Source organism: Pogona vitticeps, chromosome 2 (assembly GCF_051106095.1).
Source record: "Pogona vitticeps strain Pit_001003342236 chromosome 2, PviZW2.1, whole genome shotgun sequence".
NCBI lineage: Eukaryota > Metazoa > Chordata > Lepidosauria > Squamata > Agamidae > Pogona > Pogona vitticeps.
In genome coordinates this window covers 159636020-159661692 of record NC_135784.1, presented here as the reverse complement: position 1 = coordinate 159661692, position 25673 = coordinate 159636020, and the positions used below count along the sequence as shown (strand labels likewise).

General features: G+C 43.3%; 1 protein-coding gene and 1 long non-coding RNA gene across 5 annotated transcripts in view; both read right to left on the bottom strand.

The window, feature by feature from the left end:
• The window catches only part of IKZF4 (IKAROS family zinc finger 4), a 102284-nt gene that overhangs the window by 24858 nt on the left and 51753 nt on the right, over positions 1-25673 (bottom strand). For all 4 annotated transcript variants that reach the window (XM_020782749.3, XM_020782740.3, XM_072990985.2 and 1 more), the window contains 2 exons: positions 22381-22641; positions 21294-21461 (listed from right to left, as the gene is read on the bottom strand). In XM_020782749.3, the coding sequence (XP_020638408.1) occupies positions 21294-21461; positions 22381-22641 (429 nt within the window). The remainder of the gene's footprint in view (positions 1-21293; positions 21462-22380; positions 22642-25673) is intronic.
• Positions 11866-14953, bottom strand: LOC144586401 (uncharacterized). Its single transcript, XR_013541206.1, has 2 exons — positions 14829-14953; positions 11866-12072 (listed from the first exon to the last, which is right to left on the bottom strand). It is a non-coding gene; the product is annotated as an uncharacterized LOC144586401 (long non-coding RNA).

Genomic DNA, 25673 nt, shown 5'->3' with positions numbered 1-25673 from the left:
TTCCAACTTGGCTGGACAGATGTTTGCTGAGGTCTACAGCTGCAGAGGGACTTGTTGCCAACTGGATGGGTTCTAATCCTTGATATTACTCTAGCATTAATGCTCTGAATTTGGGATTTATTTGTGGGATCACACAGCGGGTTACCCAGAGTGTTTTGAGGGATGGTTGCAAATGGAGAACATGCTCCTTTCCCCCTGTATTCTGAGTGGAGCCCGGGAAATGAACTATCATAGTACTTCTTGGTGGGAATGTACAACTTATGGTTAGAAAGTGGCATGACATTTCCTCCTACTGTCATTATCTGTCTCTCTGATCTAGAACTTTATTAAAAATAAATTGGGGAAAGTCAGAATGCTTGTTGTGAAATCACTTGGATGAGAAGAAAAGAATGAAAATAATATTTGAAGGAAAACTGGGAAATATTATTAAATATTTAGGGATTAATATTACCCCACCGGGTAGGTGGGGCTCATCAGCTTTGGAAGGCAGCCCATCTAGGAGAAGGAAAATTGTGATTTCAAACCTCCACTGCCTTGTGGCTATATCCACCGATGGAAAAGGCTTCAGGAGTTAAACTTGAGGCAAAATCTGGAGCCAGAGTCCCGGAGGCAGTTCATGTCGTTCTGGCAACTCCTGCGACGTCGTTGGAACCAATCGTATTGGCTCTTGCCTTTCCACTGGACTATTTCAGTGATGTGGAGAGGGGGGATTTGCTGCCTGGGTAACAGCCTATCCTCCACATTATTTTACCCAGGCTTCATGCTCTGGAGAGGACACTCCATCTTCGCACATAGCGTCGAAACAACGCGGGAAGTAGATCTAGAACTTTAAAGTCAGGGATGGCTACCTCACGCAAAACTGAATTCTTGGTTATTTAGACAGCTACAAATATGGGCACATAATACATTAGAGTAAAACCTCCAAACCGTCTCTCCTTTATTTCCTTTTACTGGGACTATTTCAAGAATTTCCACCTGCACCCATTTAAGTTTTAATCCAGTTAGATGTTCTAGTCTTTTACGATAGTCTTCCTCCCCAGGAAATCAGTAGCTGTATTCCTTATAGTGAAACTACAGAGATTTCGTTTAACAAGCTTTTCAGAGAAAGATATGTCTAAAGCTACAGTTCAAGAGAAAGACATCTGAGTTGCTGATTTTCCTAAGGTCCAGATGATCTTTCTTTAAATCATAATCAGTCTCTTTGGCCATTTGTTTTCTAAGGAAGATTATATTTTAAGTGATAGTTACCATTATTTTTGGTAACCAGCAGTTCAAAAGCATGTAAAAATGCAAGTAGATAAACAGGTACCACAACGGTGGGAAGGTAACGGTGTTCTGTGTCTAGTCGTGCCGGCTACGTGACCAAGGAAACTGTCTTCTGTGTCTTGGAAAGAGGAATGAGCACCACACCCTAGAGTCAGACACGACTGGACTAAATGTCAAGGGGAACCTTTACCTTACCACCATTTTTATTTACTCACTTGTAGGGAACAAGGTGCACAGGTGGTTTTCATTTAGTCTTTCAATAGGTTATATGTATTCCCCATTTGAATGATACTGCTGTACCTTCAACTTTATGTAGCAGACTCCAGAACTTGTGGGCATGTTTGCTGTCTAAAAAGTCAGATATACCATGCCTCTCAGCATCATAGACTTTGCAGGATATGTACAGGAACATTTAATATTCATAAAGGGATCCAAATAATCTCCCAGTATATCTAGAACATTCCCTAATGTTTTTGTGTTAGATACTCACATATTACAGTATTTGACAGTATTTGAGCCTCGTGGCGCAGTGGTTAAACCACTGTACTGCAGCCAAAACTGTGCTTACAACCTGGGGTTCAAATCCCAGGTAGCCGGCTCAAGGTTGACTCAGCCTTCTATCCTTCCGAGGTCGGTAAAATGAGTACCCAGCTTGCTTGGGGGGAGGGCAATGTGTAGCTTGCATAATTAACTTGTAAACCGCCCAGAGAGTGCTTGAAGCGCTATGGGGTGGTGTATAAGCAGCACACTTTGCTTTTTTGCTTTAGTGATCAATTAAATATGTCAATATGGCCTGCAATGGCATACTAATACTGTATCAGGGCTTGTTAGAACTGAAAGGTTTAAGTGGAGGTGTCCACCTAAGCTTTATTTTTTTTCATTGTGCCACCACTGCAGGAACAGGCTGGAGGTTGATTTCTTTCAAGGTATCATGCTACCATTAATCTAAGCCATTAAATCTGGGTTTGAAAAAGTTAAACTGAAGTCCTCACATCTCTTGACTCACAAATTCCAGCCAACATCTCTAAAGGCTGCACTGAATGAGCCACCCAATCATGCATCCATTTAAGGAGGATTTCTCTCTCCCCAGATACAGCCATTACATTTTCTGCCTGGTACTCATCAGCTCTGTGTTAAGGGGCGCATATTTCCCAACTGGGAGCCCCATACCGCAGCACCTGGGCAATTCCCTTTATGGCTTATACCTGAGTTGTCCTAACTAGTTGGGAACACCTCCAGCTGGATTAAAATCAAGGGTAGTTAGTTAGATTACAAGTACAAATATATACACACACGCAACCGCACACAGGGTCCGCAAGCAGTAACAGTTCTCACATAAGCCTACAAATAAACCACTCTTTTCCTGGTGCTCTCACTGCTCTTAGGGCCCAGAGTGATGAATGGATGAATAGTCACAGCCCCAGTATGGTGCAAAAGGCATTGTTCCCCATCAGGACTCTTAAAGTAGGAAATGCTTTCCTTTGCCCATCTGAACAGAACGAGAGCTTGACAAACTGGTGAGGCCATACACATTTTTAGTTTGTAGGCATTCCTTAGTTCCTTAATTCAAGTCTCAGGACCGTTCTTGTTCTTTCTCAGCCTCTGTGTTGTGGCAAATTCTTCCTCCTCACTCTTCCTTTTCAAAAAGCACCCCCCCCCCTTTAATGACCATGATAACCAGGCTATCCAGACAGCTCCCAGTGATTAAGTACCAGAATAACTGAGATGCTGCCATCAAGCTCTCCAAGGCCTTGGACCTCCCCTGCTTCTCTCTCACTTTCTCCAGTTCATAAGACACTTCACAATCTTACTGGGAAGAATCAACTTCTTTCAGTAAGATGATAAAACCATTTTTAAGTGTTAAAAGAGAAAAGGTAAAGAAAGAGAATGGAGCCTACTCCTCTGAACATGACACCAGGAACTGGAAACCATTCAGATCTTTCTGAGAATCAGTAACTCTGCACTTTCTACTAAGACCAAAAGAAGGGGAGTTGGCAGTCTGTCTCTTAATATAATCTATACAGAAAGACTGAATTGGAAATAATTTTAGTCAAAAACATGACGCAGCAACTGTCCTTCTCTCTGCTGAATGGAGTTCCATTGAAAACTATGAGAACCATCAACAAATATTCACAGCAAAAGAAAAAAGTGTGCTAATTTCCAGAATGGCTGGGTGTTCTTGTAATTTCAAACATACTATAAATTCAGTACCGTGGTGCATTCAACTGGGGCCTATAATTCTTCGTGCCATCCTTAGCACCGCAAGTGTTATTAGTGCTTCTAGTCACTTTATTCCAAGACAGACACTGGTTCATTTGGACCATTCCTGTCAACTCCACCTGGAAATAACTTTCTAGGATCTTTCCCATCCCTGCTACCTAAAATCACTGGAGTGTCAGTGTGACAACCCCAGACCTACTGGAGTATGCCACACTATAAATATGCTGCCACCAACCATTCCCTATAAGAAGTCACACAGACCAGGAATGGATTTTTAACAAACAAAAGAACAAGGTTTATTTAAATAACAAACAGGGAAAATAAAATGATCAGGTAAAGAAGATACTGTAACGTGGCTTAGTCTCAATCATACATACATCAGATTGGTTCACACAGAACCCTTTAAAGTAAAGCACAGACCCTGAACCTATCAGTTCTGGCTACCTATAAAGAAACCTGAACCTATCAGGTAGGTACTAACTGACACACAGTTGTACTCAGTCTGACACACAGACTCCCACTCTTCAACTCCCCACACAAGCTCCAAGTATATATACAGCACAGCTCCTCCCCCTGATGTCCCGCCTTCCACTCCCCATAGGATGGAACTTTCCCTCCAAACCCATGACAGACAGGTACCGTCAGTGCTGTATGTAACACCTCCCCTCTTTATAAGTTGTTTTGCAGGGGAAAAGCTAAAGTGCTTTTCTCCAAAAAAACAACCAGGATCAAAATACACAAACAGTTTTACATTATAACACAATACCATACTTACACTCTAGGTTAAAGATATCAATTAGGCATTTAAACATTCATATTTACAATACATTAAGTTACCTTTATTAATACAAACCAAGCATGTATAATAAACAAGTACATTTAACTTTTGGTCAACAAACTATACATAGTCCATAGTTTCTTCGCCGTCTTCACTCTTCGGGTCTTCTTGACAAGGCGTCAGCAACACAGTTCATTGACCCTCTGACCACCTTCACTTCAAAGTCATAATCTTGCAGGTTTAAAGCCCACCTCATAAGTTTACTATTATGGGTTTTCATTGTCTTTAACCACTGCAGTGGTGAGTGGTCAGTGCACAGAACAAAATGTCTTCCCCAGATGTAAGGCTTGGCCTTCTGAATCGCGTATACTATGGCCAGGCACTCCTTTTCCACGGTTGCCAAATGTCTCTCACCTTTCTGGAGTTTCCTACTCAGGTAGGACACTGGATGCTGGTCACCATTTTCATCCTCCTGGCAAAGAACTGCTCCTACCCCGCTGTTAGACGCATCGGTGTAGATGATGAACTCCCGGTCGAAGTCTGGAGCACGCAGCACTGGATAATGGACGAGCGCCTCCTTCAACCTCTGGAACGCCTCCTCACAGTCGCTGGTCCACGGGATGCGGTCATCAGCCTTCTTCCGCGTCAGATCGGTCAGCGGAGTCGCTATCTCGCTAAACCTCGGGATGAACTTTCTGTAGTAGCCCACCAACCCAAGAAATGATTTGACTTTTTTCTTGGTGTTGGGTCTGGGCCAATCACGAACGGCTTCTATCTTGGCCTCTAGGGGTTTTATCACTCCTCCCCCTACTATGTGACCCAAGTATTTTATTTCTGGGCTACCCAGCTGCAGTTTGTTCTCTTTGCAGGGCCTAGGCCAAAGCACATCCTCCCCTGGGTTAAAGTGCCTCTCCCTGGCTTTCTGGTCATACCAGGTTTTCTGTCTAACCTTCTGAGCTTGCAGGTTCTCTGCTGCTAGCTCTAGGTTTCTCTTTAGGTCATTTATTAAAGAGTCTATATATGTCACAACATCTTGTGGGTCATCCTGGGTGATCTGTTCCCAATTTTGTTTGATTAAATCTAGTGGACCTTTCACCCTTCTCCCAAACAAAAGTTCAAACGGACTGAACCCGGTACTGGCTTGTGGCACTGATCGATAAGCAAACAAAAGGGATTGCAGCTTCTGGTCCCAATTGTTTGGATTCTCTGCCAAGTAAGCCCTAATCATGCGCATCAGAGTCCCATTGAACTTCTCCGTTAACCCATTACTTTCAGGGTGATAGGCAGTGGTTTCCTTGTGCTTAATTCCACAGATTTGCCATAACCGTTTCATGAGCTTTGATGTAAACGATGTGCCCAAATCTGTGATTATTTCTGAGGCAAATCCCATCCTGGACATATACCCCACCAAGGCGTCTGCCACTGTGTTAGTTTCAATGTTAGTCAAGGGAATGGCTTCGGGGTACCTCGTGGCATGGTCCACAATGGTGAGAATGAACCGGTTCCCCCTCTTTGTGGCCTTGGGCAAAGGTCCCACAATATCCACTCCTATACATTTGAACGGGGTGTCAATCACAGGCAAAGGGCACAACTTCGCTTTGGTCCTGTCACGGTTATTCCCCTGCCTCTGACACACATCACATTGTTTACAGAACTCCTTGATCTGCTTCCCTATTTCAGGCCAGTAAAAATTTTGTGTGATTCTCTGTTGTGTTTTGTTCACCCCTAAGTGCGCAGCAAACATGTCAGAGTGCCCCCTTTGTAAGATCATGGGGCGATACTTTTCAGGTACCACTAGCTGACTTCTGATCCCATCTCCCCCTTTTGAGATATTCATCAGGGTCTCTCTATATAAAATTCCCTTTTTCTCATGAAATCTCGCTGTGGTTTCAGGTGTTAGCGGGGTGTCTGTCACCTGTTCAAAACACTTTCGGAGAGTGGCGTCTGCCTTTTGCTCTTGGCCAAATTTGCTGTCTGTGGTTAAGGTTTCCACCACAGCTTCGGAACTACCCTCATCTGCTTCCGCCTCGGGCCCTTCAGTACCCCCCTGAACTGTCCCCGTGGTAGCTTGTGAACGTGTAATCACTAGCACCCGTTTCACATGTTCAGCCAGGTCATTTCCCACGAGCACGGCTGCTGGCAGAGTCGATGAAATCGCTAGCCGCCAAACTCCCCTCCAGCCTTGAAAACTCACAGGTACCTCAGCTACTGGCAGTGAGATCACCTGCCCCTCAATCCCTGCCACCTTCAAGCTCTCATTTGGGATTATATACTGCCTAGGAATAATGTCTGGATGGCACAGGGTCACCTGGGAACAAGTATCCCTTAGCCCCCTATACTGATGGTCAAGTATTCCTACGTCCACCCCTGCTGTCTCAAACAACTGCGAATCTGTCCTCACTAGTAAGCAGCGCTTGACCTCCACAAGAGGACCATTTTCCCCAGCCGGATCAGCAGATGTAACTGTTCCAGATTGAGTAGCCATGGCAACAGGCTCCCTCAGTGACAAGGAGCTTTGCTCTGTCTGGACACAGAACACAGCTTTTGGCTTGGTTCCACTCAAATCATGAGGCAAATTTCCCTTTAGCTGCTATAATTTCTCACACTCTGAGATTAGATGGCCCTTTCCTTGACAGAAATAACATTTTCTGCTGTACTTGGAGTCTTTCTCATCTGGTTTTGGTTTTCCCTCCAAAATCTGAGGTCTTGGTGGTTTCATGTCTGAGGGCTTCCCTTCAACATGGGCCCCTCCCCCTTGCTGGTTTTTCCCTGGTCCCTGAGAGTACTTGCTGTAGGTTTCTTTGGGTTCACCTACAGATTTCCCCTCAGCACCTAAGGGCTTTCTTATTTGGTAAATAAAATCTGCGATCTCTGCCGCCTCTGTCACAGATTTCGGTTTCCTCTCCCTCACCTGGAACTTCAGTTCCCCATGCAGGACTGAATAAAACTGTTCCAGCGCTATCAGGTCTTTGAGCTGCTGGAAGGTCTCTGTCCCCTCCTGAGACAGCCATTTCTCTAGCAACCTCACCAGTTGGGCCCCCACTTGGGTAAAAGTCTGCTCTGGTTTTTTGGTGAGTGACCTGAATCTTTGCCTCAGCTGTTCCGCATTTATCCCATGTCTGACAAACACCAGTTTTTTAAACTCAGCGAAATCTTTCAACAGCTCCACTGGCATCTCTGCATAGACTTCTGCCAGGCTGCCACTGATTAAAGATCGCATAATGGTCATCTTCTCAGTTTCCCTTACTGAGAAGTCCACAAACGCTCTTTCCACGAGGGAAAAGAACACCTCAGGGCAATCTCCCTTGTGGTACACAGGGAATTTCTTCAGGTCAGTTTTAGACAATTGGCCCACCTCAGAATCCCTATTGTTATTATTGTTCTGGTTCATCATTTCCAATTTTCTTAACTCAAACGCCATCCTTTCTTTTTCCAGAGCAATTTTCTCTCTTTCCAATCTTTCTTCTTTTTCCATTCTCTCTCTCTCTAATCTTTCTTCTTTTTCCATTCTCTCTCTTTCCATTTCTAATTGTTTCATCCTAAATTCATGCTGTTGGGCTAGGAGCATTTTTCTGTGTTCTGGGTTCTGTTCTCCCGTGCTCTCATCCTGCACTGAGCCAAATTCCTCCTCAGAACCTTGGTCTACCTGTGGGTCTCTTACTTCCCCCATTTCTGCCATTTGGCTTCGAGTCAAGGGCATAATCCCCCCCCAGAACAGGCTGCCTTCAAAAGTCAAGCCTCAAAATAAAGCAACGACTTTTTTTTCTTTTGCCTCAGAAACAGCCTTCTATAGATTGCTGCTGTTCCTTCAGCACTAACTTGCAACTGTTGCCAAGCAGAATCCACCCCCTCTGCTAGGCCTCTCAGCAGACAGGCTAGATCACTGTTACTTCACACAGCTTTGCCTCAGCTCTTTTCCCGCCAAAACTGGTTGCCTCAGAGCTCCCTAATCTAGTCCCCAATCTGAGTGTGCACGTTCTTCCACTAGCGTACCTCCCCGTGAGGTAAGCCTAGAACAGTGGTTCTTAACGTGGGCAATAATGCCCCCCAGGGGGCGATTTCATTTTTCAGGGGGGCAGTAGAATGAAAAGGGGCAGTGTGGGGGCGCTGGAGCAGAAAGGGGGCAGTAGGGGGGCACTGGAGCAAGCCAAACCTGTGAAGATGGCTGCAGCCTTTTTACAGTGTGCACGAATATATATTTTCCTGCAATCTTAATTTAGTTTCAGACTTTTTGTCTTGAAATTTTTAGTTCCTGCATTGCAATTTGTTTTTATGCCCTTTTTATATTTCTTTTTGCGTCTTAAAATTCACTTGCAACTAAATCATTAAATGTTACTTTTTGGGGGCATTTCATTTTCTTGCAATTGAATTTTGTTTTCAGGGGTCATTGGATTTAAGTGTCATAAATAAATAAATAAATAAATAAATAAATAAATAAATAAATAAATAAATAAAATATCATCACCGCAGGGAGGGGGGCGATGATAACTTCCTCAATGGCTCAAGGGGGCGTTTCTTTCAAAAAGGTTAAGAACCACTGGCCTAGAAGATTACCTACGCGCCCTCAGATTGTCCCTGACTAGACCCCCCTTGCTCTGGGCACACTTGCCAAGGCTTTGCTGGACCACTGGACAACTGGACCAGTCGTATCCCACACGCTGGACACCAATCAATGTGACAACCCCAGACCTACTGGAGTATGCCACACTATAAATATGCTGCCACCAACCATTCCCTATAAGAAGTCACACAGACCAGGAATGGATTTTTAACAAACAAAAGAACAAGGTTTATTTAAATAACAAACAGGGAAAATAAAATGATCAGGTAAAGAAGATACTGTAACGTGGCTTAGTCTCAATCATACATACATCAGATTGGTTCACACAGAACCCTTTAAAGTAAAGCACAGACCCTGAACCTATCAGTTCTGGCTACCTATAAAGAAACCTGAACCTATCAGGTAGGTACTAACTGACACACAGTTGTACTCAGTCTGACACACAGACTCCCACTCTTCAACTCCCCACACAAGCTCCAAGTATATATACAGCACAGCTCCTCCCCCTGATGTCCCGCCTTCCACTCCCCATAGGATGGAACTTTCCCTCCAAACCCATGACAGACAGGTACCATCAGTGCTGTATGTAACAGTCAGGGACTGAACAACAGAGCTCTCTGGCTTCTTCAGCACAGCAGATCTCCTACATCCCCTTGCTGGTTTCTTTGCTACCACATGCCTTTATTTTTAACCTGAGCATGATCAGGTTTAATACTCATGCGTGATCAGAGATGACAACATGCAGACAAGATGCACCATAAAAAAACCTTGTCCTGTCTTACTAATCCTACAGTATTAAACATACATCAAACCTTTCCCACCCGATGCAGTCTTGATATCTTCCATGCTCACTCCCCAGATCACCAACCAGAACAACTATTCAGCTGGGGACAGTGGGATTGGCAATCCAGCATATCTAGGTATCAGACTGGAAAAAGGTGACATACATGATCTGTGTATCTCAAAGACTGGGTAGTAGGGTGTTCCTATATTTTCAGTTTTTCCACTGGTGGGAATCAAGTGCTGAGGCAGATTATCCAAGATGTGAAATATTTTTTAAAGAACCCTGAAAAGAAATAGGAGATTTTTCTTTTCACAGAAGATCTTAGAGGATGATGCCACACAGCAGGACACTAATTTGCCAACGTTCTCAATTGACCAGAATTACTAAGACTTCTACCACATACTGCCTCTTGCCTTCGCTTTCTTTACAACTCCTCAGGTTTTATTCCCTTGTCATGGCTTATTGATTCCCAACCTTTGTTCCTTTTCATGTGTCTTCCAATTCTTTCATCTCTTTAATTCTGAGCTAGTTTTTTTAAGGAGACAAATGTTATGTGTACTCCGAAAACTAATAATATCATTTGAATTAAATTGTACTGTTTAAAACTCCAGAAAGCCTTCCAAGAACTCAATAAGTTATGCTAGATAAATAAGTTATATTTATTGTTCTCTAATAAACAGAGGAGATGATTTATCCTGCTTGTGTTCCAAAAATTCAGTGCAGAGAAGGAAACATAGAAATTTATGTAGTAGTGGGTCTGCAGCAAAACCTGTTTAATGCAAATTCCCAGTTCACTTATTTATTGGGCTACAAAGAGAGAATAAAAAAAAGTGTGTGTGTGTTGAAAAGACTGAGTCACATGGGAGGAGAGTCATCTCAGTGATCCCATGTGTAGATGCAGCTTCTGATCTATTTCTAACTGATGTGATGTGTTTGATCTGGGTTATAAATCCTCACTTTTTGGGGAGGCAGATCTTCAAAGATAAAAGCAACTATATCACCCACAGAGACAGCATGAAACACACATGTCAGGTTAAGGGGAAGAGAAAGACACCCCTTGCTTGTACTCCCCATGTGGGAGAAACTATTTTTAGAGTGATAAAATCCAAACACCGATAAGCACACTGTCATTTTCTCTTGCTTCTACAGCCCACATTAATAATCTTTTACTATGCAAATTTAAAGCTTATCTGATATTATAAGCAAATATTAAGCTTTGGCATATTTGATACACCGGTCGCTAGTGGCTTCTCATTCTGTCCCTTAGCAAACAGAGCTGATGACATGAAAACACAACAGTGAAGCAGAAAATCAGGACTTGTCAGGAAAAGCATGCTTCTCTAGATAACCAGGTTGAAGTTTTGATCTTAAGGTCTTCTAAATTGACTGTTATCCTGAGGAAAATTTTCAGTATTCATTACAAACTCTGGAAAGCCTTCTCATCGGGGAATAGACAACAGTCGCAGGTCATCAGCTGAACTCTTTTGTACATACAGCACAGATGCATGCTGGCAGAGGGCACCAACAGTCTGAGCTAAACCCAAGGCTAGGCTATACCACATGTACTTATTAAGAAACTATTCTGTGCCAAGGCTGCTCAAATGCTGAGTAAAAAAAATGACATGCCGTGTCTGGCATGGAGCATGAAAATTGAGCTGCTTGCCATATAGTGACTCAGTTTACATCATTTGTTCTGCTTCTCGCAGACGCAGGAAGAAGACTATGGCTAAACAGGACATTGATGCCTCATCTTCAGACCACTGAAAGCCCTTCTCTTTCTCTCTCCCATCTCTCTCTCAACTTCTGACATTTCAGCTTTCATTGGCTACTTATTCTAGCTTATTTTCAAAGCTGGGAGATTAGAAACTAGCTTTTAATAAAGAGGAGAACTGAGATTCCCAGGAAGGCAAGTCCTATGCTTGCATGTAACACACAGAGATCTGGATTACACTACTGTCTTTAGAGGGATTTTACTCTCAAAGGTGCCCTTTAACTCTGTTGTCATAATTAGTAATAGCAATGATAATGATATAAAACACAGCAGGAGAAATCAAGGGGGCTGCTTGCATTTGGGACTGAATCCAGCTTTTCTTTTTGCAGAAACAGATTTGGAAATACATATGAACTGTCCCAAATATTAATAGGTCTGAAGGCTCTTGTGGTAGCCCCTGAAAGCTGAGAGTGGGAGAAGATACACAGGCTGGTGTATGCGTACATAGGCTAGTATATGTGTACACTCCATGCCCATCACAAACCTTTCAACCTCCAAGATGCAGCCTCACTTTATTCTCTGCAGCCAAACACATTATACAAGATACAGCCCTGGATTAGAAAGACTTTCACAAGACCCAAGACAAAAGTAGAACATGTGATTGCAAAGTAGTTGCTTCAGTGTAGGTGTAATGGCTTCAAGTCCAGTGCACTGAAGAGATCACATCCTTTCCTTGACTCCATTACAGTCTCCTAAAATCAATTGAAAGAATACACCTCAAAATAACATCTGTACACCAAATTCATTCTACATGGACATATCATTCTCAGCTTAGGCTGCTCTTCTCTTATAATGCTCCTTTCTCTGGAGATTCACTAAAGGTCTAGGCATCCTTCAAATGGATTGCAAAACCCTTTTCTCTAAGCAGGCTTTTAAGTGGGAATAGCTAAATTGGAATGGTAGGATTTAACAGCCACATACTTCGTTTCAATATTAATGTTTGGAGTGTTATTATTATTTTTAAATTGTCCAGAACCACTAGGGAACTAGAATTTCAAGCCAGCACCATATTGTTATATATACCTCCATATAAAGAGAATAAATATATTCACTGTTGTATGATACAAATTTGTTTTTGCAGATTTCATGGTCTCAAAATCTTTACATGAGTTGGAAAAATAACCCAAATATAAAAATAACAAGAATATCAAAAGAAAGCGAAGTGCTTTTCAGAAAGGGAAAGAAATTTCCATTAAAAACATCCCTTACCAGTAATAGAACAGTTAGATAGAGATGGGGATGAATAATAAAAAAAAAGGTAATTCATTATGATCCGTTATTCTTCAAGGTTAACGAATCAACGAATACAAATATACAAATATTCTTCGATGAATCAATCCATCTGCACTTTAAACGGCTATAACACTGCCCCCCGAAGACCTAGAGACACCAGGTTTGCAGGGAAGCTTCCTCACACGCTTTTCTATAACTCCTGAAAATGTGGTGAACATTGGACCATGGACCCCCGAGTTATATAGTCACAAAGAGGACCACCCCAGGAAAGCTGATTCAGGTACTTAAGAGACTCCAGAATCACAACGGAGCTTCCTGTATCTTTCCCCAACACGCCTGCCAACTTTGGTGAAGATTGGCTATCGGAACCCAAAGTTATTCACCCACAAATTGGGTCCCCTGCCCAGGAGAGTTTACCACACGGCACAGAAGCCCATGCCATTGAGGGAATTATATTTAGCCCCAGCAGAATGAGAGGTCCCTTTGGCAGAGACATGCATGAGGCATCGAGTTTGTCTTCAGCTCAGCACATTACATATGCCAGTGAAGTAGAGTTTTCCCTCAGAACAGGACGACTGGAGGCAAGGAGGTATTTGGCAGCACAGCAGGGTTTTTGGTTCCATCGGGCACTGAGGAAGTTGGCAGCAGGAAAACAAGGCCAAGGACTGGGACCCAGCAGCAATGGCAGCAGCGGCCCCGCGGAGGGCGGCGAGGAGTGCCAAGGCCCAAGGCAGCTGCCCTGGCGAACAGCCGCCGGAACTGGTGCCGGATCGGCAGGCGGTGCTGGGCGCCCCCAGCGGGTGAGCCACTTGCTACTCAGGAGCTGCCCACCAGCAGAGAAGGGGAGCCACTCCCGTGGGGCCAAAGACTGAGCACGGCCCCGCCAGGAAGGAGGTGGCAGCGCGGGGGGACCCTTCCTCTGAGAGCTGGGCCCCTCGCCAAGGCCGAGGCCCAGCATCCCGCCATTAGATGCGGCAATGACCCCGCCCCACCTCCCCCTGCCTCTGCATCCCTTTCCTTAACCGTTCGGGTGAAAGAGCTACAAAGAAGCAGCCTCTTCACCACCAACGGTTTGAATTTCCCACTTTTTCCTGTGCCTTTCCGTGGGTGTAACTCAAAGCTCCGGCCGCAAGGCGAAGCAAAATTGTGTGGTCAGAGCTGGTCATAACTCGAAATGATTGTAAGTAAATCGAGGCACCACTGTAATCCTCCCACCTAGACACTCCCCATAAGTACTTTTGTTAGAAAAAGGAATGATGGATCCAACCACCCACCAAATTCCCTGAGAGACAAAAGCCTCTCTAAACGGAACTTCTGAAAACAGAATGTAAGGGGAAAGAGATTCCAGTCACACGACAACAGTCCCCCCCCCCCCCCCGGACAATATACACACACACAAAAGCCTCCGGGGGAAAAAAGATTTGATTGATTTGAATTTGAAATAAAATTATGCCCTTCCTTGCAAAGAAATAGCCTAAGTTATCTGAAATCCCTCCTCTAATTCCCAGTAAAGTTGACAATGATGAAAAAGAAAAATATCTTTGCTTTCCTGCCGCAAAAGCGAAACCACAAGAGCACCAGCAAGCAGCAACTGTTCTCACTCCAGAGAGCACGAACAGAAGTGAGGAACGGCCAGATGGGAAAAGCTTATATGAAGCGTCTGTAAAAGTAGATACACCTTTCACTAGTGCTATTGGCTGACAGACATGCCAATCCAGGATCTCTGTCCTGATTGGCAGAGCTTCGAATTGGTGCCAGCAAGCTCAGAGAGCCCCCCAAAAGGGGCAATGGATATAGACAAATATGAATGGGTCAATGAATAAAACCGAGGAAATATTTGTCTAGCCATATTCAACTTGATTTACAGTTTTACAAATACGCATCTACAAATATATGATGAATCAGGTATATTCGTTAGAAAAACTGATTTGTTTTTATATTCGTCCCAATCTCTAGTTAGGAAGTTAGAAACTCTTTTATTTTATACAGTATTCTTTTTTTTAAAAACAAATCTTCATCTGCTGTATTGCAAACCTTAACATTCAGTGGTCTAACAAAAGAACTGATGGAATTATACAAATTAACTAGTCCTGGACTAACATGATACTAAAAGTGTCTTTTGTTATTGTTACATGCTATCAAGCCACTTACAGATTTGGGAGATCCTATGAATGAGTGACATTCAAAAAGTTGTTTCAACAACACCCCTTCTCACCTCTTGCAAATTCAAGGCTATCGCTTCCTTTATTGGGTCAATCCACCTCTTATTTGGCTTTCCTCTTTTCCAGCTGCCTTCAACTTTCCCTGCTTTATTCATCTGTTCTACTGAGTCTTATTTTCTCATGATGTTTCCAAAGTATCTCAATCCTGCCAGCAAAGAAATATATAAACCAACAAATAACAACATAGCCTCTCAGTAAGAATACTGAACCTGATAGTCCTATATATACTGGGGAAATGAGAAATTATGCCATTAAACTGAAGTATATTAATAAAAGGTACCCAATGTGGAACAGTGGATGGAGTAATGGACTAGGACTAGAGATGGGCACTTACCATGGCTCAACAATTTGGGTCCGCAGGAGTTGTCTGGCTGCCCTGGAATTCACACTATGACTCCTCCTGGGCGCCCACTCAGAGGAAGAGGAAAGGCAAGGAAGCCTGTGGCACTGCTTCTGACAAGCATCTGCAGGAGAAGGCAGGACACAGAATCCAGGGCACCCACACAACACTTGTGGGTCTGGTCCACCGAATAATGCTGAAACACCAAACTGCGGTAAGTAGCCATTTCTAATTAGGACTCTGAAGACTAGGGTTCAAATCTACACTCAGCCTTGGAAACTCATTGGAGGTGAGGAACTGATAAATCAACTCCTTAAATGTTTCACCTACTTCAAAAGCCCTGTTAGGGTAACTTTAAGGAATCTTGTAGCACAGTAGTCAAACTGCAGTATTGCAGTCAAGACTCTTTTCATGACCTAAGTGTGATCCCAACAAGCTCAAGTAGCTGGCTCAGGGCTGACTCAGCTTTCCATCCTTCCAAGTTCAGTAAAATAAATACCCTGCTCACTGGGTGGATGGGGGGCAGTGTAAATCACATAGGGAGTGCTTTAAGTACTATGGCTTGGTATATAAGCAGCACATTTTGCTTTAAGTCGGTTTTGACTTCATGACTCATAACTAATACACGGTGAAGCAAAAAAAAAAACCTCCTGGATTTTGCTTAGCTGTTGGTCCAGCACTAGTGAAGTGGGTAGGTCATAGTGAGATCTTTCGGTAGCAGGTGCCTTGCCATTTTCAGTCGCTACCATAGCTTGGATGGGTATGCACTGTGTGTTAGTCATTGAAGCAGTTATCAAAAACAATGAATCTGTGATCGCAACTCAGAGAGGTTTTCATATCTACTTTGCGCTCAGTTGAAATGCTACTGTTCCAGATCAAAAAAACATATTTGTCTGGGTTGAAAATCAAAAAACCATATTTTGGGTTGAAAATCTCAGGGACACAGGTTTTCCAGGGCTATTTGAAAGCTGAGGTCTACAAACATTGACCAAGAACTGTTGATGAACTGAAGGCTGCTATACACCAAGAAACTGCATCAATACTGCCACAAACGAGCCACAGGGTGATGTAAAACTTCAAAAATCAACTACAAATGTGTAATGCAAATGAAGGCTACCATCTGGATGATGTCACTTTCCAAACTACATGAAAACAAACTGTACTCCATGCACATACAATTTTGAATCACATTTACTGTGCTTTTTTGTTGACCTTTATAATTCAGTTTTTTGCCTCACCCTGTATTAAAATACTACATGCTACCTAATCCATTAACATTATGTACCAACGTGCAGCCTATTTTTCATATGAATTAGTCACTACTGATTTGTTTAATTCTTTTTTTCTTTTAGTAAATACTAAGGATTTATTAATTTTAAATGTTCCCCATTCTATCCTCTGTTAGGTCTCTGGAAACTGTTCTGTTATCCCTAGAGAGAGTCTGTAATACTTCTTTTGTACATTTAGTTTTGCCCTTTGACCATCACAGTAGATGAACTGAATACAGTTCTATAAGGCAAGCCTTTAAGACAGGGGTATATTTGTTGTTTTATACCTGTGACAGAGTTTTCTGTTCCAAGTCCTTCACACAGAATCAGATTTAAACATCTGAGATAAACCATGACCAGACTCTTGAAAAGGAAGTCTTGTGGCATTCTTATAGCCCCAGGAAATGGCAGCAAGAGTTTGTGCAGCAGCAAGAGGTAGCAGCAGCCCCTGCGGACAAGTAGACGTTGAACGTTGGGGCTGTGCCATTCCAGGCTCAAGGTGAAAGCATTCCTGGCACTTAAAAAGCATCGCATAGAACAGGCTAGGCTGACAAATGGAGGACTGTTCAAGTCATGTGAGTCCAACAGGCCATAATGCAGACCACAGGGTTAGCATCTCATTGATAACTAATCCATTGGTTGGAAGAATATTGGGATATTGCTTTAATATTTCTGTGATGAACCATCCTTTGTATTTAATGAGGTTCTTGTGTGAGGCTTCTTGAGCATTTGTTCTGTTTATGCCAAGACTGACCAAGGACTGACTCTGAGGCTTGTTGGCACCTAAGCTGTCCAAACTCTTCTGTATTAACTAATTACTCCACAGAAATTAGAACCTTGTGCTCTAGTACAGTACTTAGCACTTCAGCTGGCAAGACACCCTTCTAATTTTGAAGACACTACTTTACTAAAGTTATATGTCAGTTCCCATAATCCAGCTGGCCAGCCTTAGGACTTTTTCTTCTGCTCCAGAGTACAATGACCCTGAAAAATGCTCTTTGCAGAGGCAGTGTCTCGCTGGGTGGCAAATGCCAACACCTTTCTATTTCGCTACCAAACAAATCTCAAATCCTTAAAGTCTTTCCCAGGTCTCAAAATGTTACATGCAAAATAATACTGAGCATCAGACTAAGCACCATGGATACCTACTGGCTGGCTCCCTGAAGGGTCAGAATCAGATGAGCTGTCGCCATTGCTAACTGTCGACATAAACAACCCAAGTGGAAGCTGGTTGGGGAAAGTGACAACTGATTTTGATTGCTCTAGACGAAGGACTCTTCAGGAAGACCAAAGGCCCTGAGGCACACAGCAGCAGCATCCTGGCGGTGTACAGTGATCTGTGAAGAGAGCTGTCATGGCTCCACGGTGCCCCCCCCCCCCAACCTCTGCACAAGCTTACAAAAAACATGCTGATCGTCTGTGCTCACACGACAGTTAGTCAGGTCTTTCTAAATAATGTGTAGACCTCCTCCTTTGCAAGATGGAAAGCCGAGTGTGAGGAAGACATTTTTGCTTATATTTTCTCCAACAAGACAGCAACCTGTCCGACACACACACATCTTTTTTAAAAACCTCCAATTAGAACTAATCAAATGAAGCATTGCAACAGTCATAGAAAGCAAAACGGAAGGGAGAACCGCAGTTACTCAAGTTACTGAGTCAGACTCAGGCCTCCCAAAGTGACAGGCAGGCCTCCCTGAGAAGACACAGGTGATTGCAAAGGAAATGCAGATTTTCTCTTCAGCCTCCAGACCCATTTTATCTCACGCTAGATATGATGCAGAAGTGAATCAACTCCGCCTTAGCAGAGGAAGCTGCATGCCCCGCTAGCAAGCTGACTGGTGACTGTGATGGACAGGAGGCCCTTGATTTTTCAAAGGCTTCCATTTCTACAGAACAGAGCTCTTTCTCTTTGCCTTTAAAGCACACCACAGGTCAGCAAGACACTGCTCTGCTTCTTTCAAGTATTCGTGCTCCCAAGAGTGAGAATAAGACATGGCCAGTGCAGCCACGTATTGTTAACTCTAGCTTTTAACTGGGCTTGGGAAGATGAATCTTTCATGAACTGATTTGGCTCATGACAAGGTTTAACTTGACCCAACGTCTTCCCAGAGCTTCAAAGGAAGATGCAAGAACCTAGCAGCAGATTAGAAATGCTGCCCCATTGACATTCTCTCTGCCCACTGAATCATTAAGCACCTACCGGTAGGATTTCAGCATGAAATAAATGGTTATGTGACTTCCCCAAAATTGTGAAATAGAACTGTGTTTAAATTCTAACTAATATAAGATGTCCACAGAGAGTTCACATTTCTCCAAATTTCACTGAAATCAGTTCATTTTACAAGCACCAACAACTATAGTTCCAGGAAACAGATAAAGGTGAAGCAGTTAATACTCTTAGAAAAGCTAAGTTCGGGACACAAAGCAAGAATATCAGTCATTTAGCAGGGAGGTCTGCCTTTGCAAAGTTTTAATTGGCACAGAAAAAAATGCTGCAAATGTTGACTCTAAGAAGAACAGGACAGAACACAGAATAATTCTTGATTATATTGTTAATAGAAACAAATGTACTGCTGGAATTGTACAGCTCCTTTACAGAAGAGAAATCCATAGTTCCTTTATGAAGAACACCTTTGTATGACATAAAAGCTCACAACTCTACAGAATGTACATTTTGTCTAAGATGTACTAGAAGTATTTGGGACTACAGTATATCCATTCTGGTGGAATGGGAGAGGAGACCTCAGTAATCATCGTGCTAATGAAATTGCAATAATCACTAAAGGAGTTGCTGCCTATTTAGCACTTAGGGAAAATGAAGGGGATGAAGAGTCAAGAGTTGGCCAGGATTGTTTGTGTGAATATAAATAGTCCCAGACCAATGAAGAAGTGCAAGCCAAGGCCTTGAATTGTAGTCCATTTCTTCGGATGCACCTGAAAAAGCAGGCTACCGTTCACGACAGTGTATACTATTCAAAACATGTTATTTTAGGCCACAAGACTCCTTATTGTATTTGCAGCAACAGACCAACATGTCAGCACCTCGGGAAGTTTCAAGAAATGCATTGTCCCTTCCCACTAGTCAGAATTTTATTTTATTATATTTTACTTTTTATGAAAGTCAGAGACATAAACACACAGAGAGCATGGGAAAGCTGGAGCAATTCGGTTCATGTTTAAAAGGCTCCTATCTTTGGTGTGATTTATTTTATCTTGCACTTGTGTGATCCTTCCATTCACACAGGGGATGTTTCTTCTCCTGTGAGAAGGATCCCGACAGCATTTCAAGTCCAACTCCAATTTCTTTCAATTATTCATGCTGCTTTCCCCGCCTGCTTCCTCGTGGCAACTTCCCCACCATGACAACTTTCCCATAACTTCTGTTCCAACAAGTCTGCGCTGCATCGGATATAATACAAGTATTGAAGGGCACTGCCAATGTATTAGAATTGTGCTCCATCAGTTAAGGAAATATTTTTTTTAAAAAAAGTTAAGAGAACACAAAATAGAGGAAGACATTTCTCCATCATGACTTGTAATGTAACAATCCACTGCATACGTCACAAGGTTGTCACCACAGAGCTCATGGCTCACAGCTCTATTTGAGAGCAGATTAACCAACCATGCAGGCTGCTTAGTGGAATAATCAACAGTGCTCCCAATTGAACCAAACAATTGCAGCGCTAGCACTGTTCCAAAAAGGAACAGGCCAGCTTGCCAAAGGAGTGGGATGGATCATTATTACTGAAAACACATGTGGTCACTGGAAAATAAGGTGGATGAAACAGCCCCAAAAGTGAACCAAACAATGAGCTGTACGCCTGTTTAATTGCCCTCACATTCAAATAAACTGCAGTGGATACAAAGAAGGCATCTTCAGGGACCAACGAGCCCATCAGGTTAATTCATAAAGCAAGTAAAGACAGATTAACCCAGTTGAAGAGCAAATGAGGACCAGAAGGAAAAGTGAGACAAAAGCACTATTTATGCAATTTAATGTCATGGGCATAAAGGCTTCTAACATCAGCTAAATTGAGAGAGATGCCTTAATCATAGGAATGTTTTTAAAGGCAGAGAAATATGAGAAAGGCTGTTCCATCTTCAAAGTTAAATGGATATGATCATAGACTGACAGGCTGGTTGTCTGGACACAAACTTTGCCACCATCTAAGGTGAGGAAATAAGTGCTGCCACTGCTGCTCCCTGGGCTTCTGAACTAAATGGGGACATTTATGGGGGAAGAAGAAGAGGACAGTAGTGGCAACAAGTGGGGGAATTCTGAATTACCTCGGGCTGGCTGGCTGGAGCAGATCTACTGCCATACCAGACTCAGCCACATAGTAGCTACATTCCAAAGGTGACCAGGAGAGATTTGAAACAACCTGCTGCCGCCACTGCTGTCACTCTCTTCTCCTCACTGCATCCCACTGTAACTTCATGCACAGTGGGTGCACGGAGCGTGGTTGAGTGGCTTTGCTGCCGCTCCACCACCTGAGGTGACCGCTTTACTTTAGCTAGGAGCTGGGTCAGCCCTGCTGTCTAGAAAGCCCTCCTGGGAGCCCTACATATGTTAAAGTTAGTTCTTGGGATATACATGTAACAGGAAAACAATGTCTCCCAGACAGAATGGAATCCTAAGAGAGATGAGTCAAATGAGTGGGCGAAGAATGAAAACAAGTGTTGAAACAGAGAGATCGAAGAGGGTGCTGAGATGTCCGTGGACTTTTAAAACCAAAAAGCAAAGCCAACCAACTGCCCACTGGCAGCGGTTTGGGCCGAGGCCATTAACAGCACGATCAACCAACCAAGCTCTAGCCTTAGGGCAAGAGGAATGCCCTGCAACCTACCTGAGTGTGTGCGGAGGTGGCCAGTAAGTGCATCTCTTCGCCGGCAGGCATAGTTGCAGAAGGGACATTTGAAGGGTTTCTCACCCGAGTGCAGCTTGATGTGGCGCAGGAGGTTGCCCTTCTGTGTGAAGGAGGCACCACACTGATTACAATGGAATGGCCTCTCGCCTAGGAAGAAGAGCATTGTGAGTGGGTAGCCACGGCTCTTGCTTTCACCTGAAAAACACCACTGCACCTATCCATTTTGGGATGATCCCAAATTGGGAGGGCAGGGGGAGAAATTTTTTTCTGGCTCATTTTTTTCTGTTGCTGAACTTATTTTTCTATGATTCCTCAACCTAGTTTACAAGCATTTGAACAGCAACTTAATTATGAGCATCTTAATTATGAACTTTCATACCCTGAATATACTTTCTGTGTTATCTTTTCTGTACACAAAAAGAACTGAAAACAAAGTCAGTGGCAGACCCAGCATTCCCAATGCCCATGCCAGCTGTTCTGTGACCTCCTTTGATCTTTGAGCTGTGCTTAGCCCAGTAACTGTTACTCAAGTCTTGGATGTTAATTCTACTCTGCCCTCGGACCATGAGATCCATTCATATTTAGTTATTTAGTGCCATGTCTAGGCTCCCTTTCTCCTGACTAAAGGTGGCCGGTAACATTAAAAGAAGTAAAACTCAATAAATAATATATTTTAAAAGCAATTAACCCATTCTGTTCCTTTTACTTAGATTGGAATGCATACTGTCCACCTTTACTGAGAGTTGATAGAATGGTTAAGAGTGGGAACCTGAAGGTTCTCTAATTTGAATTTTGCTTCAGGCAGAAACTCAGTAGATGACCTCGGATGAGCCAAGGCAAAGATCCAGAGATCAAGTGAGTTCTACGGTTGCATGAAGAAGGTCCCGCATTCAGTATGTAGCAACTCTAGGTCAAACTACCTTAGAGAGTGCATAGAGGGCAAAGGTGCCTGGAGCTGGCAAGAAGGCGCTTACACCATTAAGGACTTTAGGGGACTAAAGAAATGCCAAGCATCTGCATGAGTTCTGGGTTGCTACTGGTTTTTCCAGCAGCCAAGCTTGCTCACCAGTATGACTGCGTTTGTGCACCATCAGTACATTTGGGCCAATGCACACCATCCCACAGATGTCACACTTCAGCTTGCCATTGGGTAGTCGGATGCCGCCAGGGGAATGTGGTTCCTGCCCTGTTCCATCACAGTAGCCAAGAGGCTCTGAGAGGGAATCCTCCACAATCACACTGTCCTCTTTTTCAATGAGCCGGTCCTCATGCGACAGCAGTCGGCTTGATTCTTCATCACTGTACATTTCCACTTTGATAGAATTTGCTATGGATTAAAACAAGTGAGAACAAAATATAAGTTTCTATTACACATTTGTAAATGGATTAGTCTCTTCTTTTAAGCAACAAGTACAATTTGGCCTGAAGGATTGGGGGGGGGGGGGGAAGGAACAGAGACTTCTGGAATGAGCAAAAAAGAATAAATAGGAATAAACAAACAAAGAAACATTTAATAGCACAGCTTATACAGCAGTGTTCTTCTTAATATCAAAAAGGAAAAGGAGACAAAAAGACCCCAATAAGGAACAGCTCCTTCTTCCTGCTCCAGACCTCCAGCTAGTAAAGAGAGGACTGGTAGATATTACAAAGAACTAACAAGTCTGAAGAGAAACTTTCAGAGTCTTATGTGTGAATTATTTTCTACCATTGCCCAGTATGACTACTTCAGGAGGAATGTTCAACATGTTTCACAAAAGGCCTTTTTACACATAAAAGCTGCCTACCACTGGAGGCTTACACTTGAGATCCGGTCTCCAAAAACAAGCCCGTATCTACTGATTCAGGCAAGAGTGCACGAGATAGATGCATTGCTATATTATATCATGTGAGTTCTTGCCAAGATAATATACAGCAGGAGATACTTGTATCATTTCAGGCTGTAAAATCTGTTACAGTATATTTAAAATGAATAACACAGCAGCAGAAAAGACTCTGCCTTTGCCGCTTTGCATCTGAGTGACAGGCTCCTGCAAGGACATGCGGCATTTCATGCTTCATACCCACAAAACATTCCTCTCCAGCCCTTCATGAAAGAAAATGGATAATCAAACACCTACAAGAGCAGACATTTGAATCACGTCAATGGGCCAGAGTGTTTACATCATAAACAAATACAGTAGTTTACAGGTAGAAGAAATCAGGTAACTTTGAATATCCAGCAGAGATAAGTACTTTCCAAGCTGGAGGCAGTTTGCAACTTAGGGAGTGAGCAGAAGGCAGGACTGCCCTCTGAAGCTGCTAATGGAGTGTTCAGTTTGAGAGATGAGAACTTCCTGTCTCTATCTTTTGATAGACAGAGGAGCTTTTACTACAGAAGGTACGGTGTTAAAAGGCCTTATGGAATAAACACCCTAGAACCTCTGGCCCACAGCCTGAGTGTATTTCAAAAGGAGGGCTCTAATGTACACCTCTCCTAACCCCCTTCATTCTCATCCAAGTACTGGACCATTCTGCCACCGTGGAAGAGCAGTGCAAGTTAAGACCTAAGTGCAACTGACAGAGAAGCCATGGCATCTATATGGAGCCAGGCCAATGCTCCACATCATTCAGAATCATCTACATTGATTGTGGGGAAGTCTCCAGAGTTTTAGACATAATTTTTTCCTCTGACTTGGAGATTTAACTGGGGACCTTTGATATGCAAAACACATGTCCTTTTACTGAGCAAAGGTTCACCCACCTTTAAAGCAGGAAGCGGGCTTTTTTAACATGAAAAGGGAAGCCAGTGCCTCCCTTCCTGGTTGGAGGGAAAGAGAGTCTGGGGCAAGGCAGTACAGTGAAGGAAGGAGCGGGAAGGTTCAGTTCTCCTCTCCTCATCCACACATTCCTTTCTTATACAGTATTTCAATTCAAAAGTCCTCCACCACCTACTTTGTAAAGGAAGGGGGCAGACACATGAGACAGACAAGGCTGCTTCAGTGATATTTAGTTTGACCTCAACAACACTCATATGTTATGAAAGGTGGAAATGTAAACTAGATGCCCTCCAGATGTGCTGGGGTACAATGGCCATGATTACTGAGGTTGATAGGAGTTGTAATCCAACACTTCTCATACCAGCTTGGTACTTGGAATTAAGGTGAAAATCACCACCAAGTTGACATATACATTGCTAACAACGGTTTGATTTCTGCAATTCCATTGGGGATAAAAGTAGTATAGAAGATAGGTCATTGCAGGTATATTGTCTCTTTCCCCACATAGATGCAACCTATTATGTTTCAGAATCAAGGAAACATAGCAACTGGGAAGCTTTGTGATGGGCAGACAGACTGATAGTCGGCAGCAACAGAGATGCATACAAAACCCTTTCAGATGTAACAAGTGCCAGCCCAGAGCACCACCCAAACAATGCCACTGAAAGATACACAAATCCCAGTGCAATGCTAGGGCTGATGTTTATATGCCCATGAGAGCTAGTAGGGTCAGTTAGTCAGCACCTGATCTCCTTTGCTCACTAAGGTGCATATCTAGCCAAAGAGAGCAACAGTGGGAAGAAAGTACTTCTCCCCCAGAAACTATTCATCTCATATTTTTCCAGGACAGGAGGATGCCTGTATCTCAGGGAAGGGGCAGTTTATGATATGACTGAGGTCTGAGATTTAAAAAACAAGTTCCTTGCCAGAGGTAGCCTCAAGGGAAAACTATTGACTGAGGCAGCATAAGGCACCCCAGCATCCCAGGAGCTCTGCTTTTAATGTCTTGTCTTGCTCAGAAGGAAAATGCAGATGGGGAGCCTTTTAAAGCAGGTCTGCCACATGACAAGTCAACTGGTGGGCTGAAAATAGTCCTTGAAGCCAGAACACTCTGCTGGGCTGTGCATGTAGTGTTGATGGTAGTAACAGAATGGGACATCAGTTTAGAAGACTTAAAGAATAAAAAATACTGTACCCTATTACCCAGGAGCAGCATCCTGGAGATTCAGCACAAGATGACACCTCTGTGCACAAATACAAAGTGAAAGCCTGCCCGCTAGGACAGGAGCTGCTTAGATACACTGGGGCTGGCTGAACATTTGTGTTTTCCCATCCCTTCAGCATGAGAGTTTCTTCTTCTTCTTTTTTGTTTTCCCCTGGGCAGAGAAGGGAGGGCTTGACTATTGTTCTGCTGTCTTCCTTACAGAAGGAAAGCAGTGTCTGGTTGGGCTGGCAAAACAGGTTATGTAATATATTCCTGCTCCACTGGGGCATGAGCTTGCTGGCTGAACCAGCTGTGAAATCAGGACCGATCAGCAACACCATCAGCCAGTGTCTCCCTGTTCATGGGGAGTGTTACATACAGCACTGATGTTACCTGTCT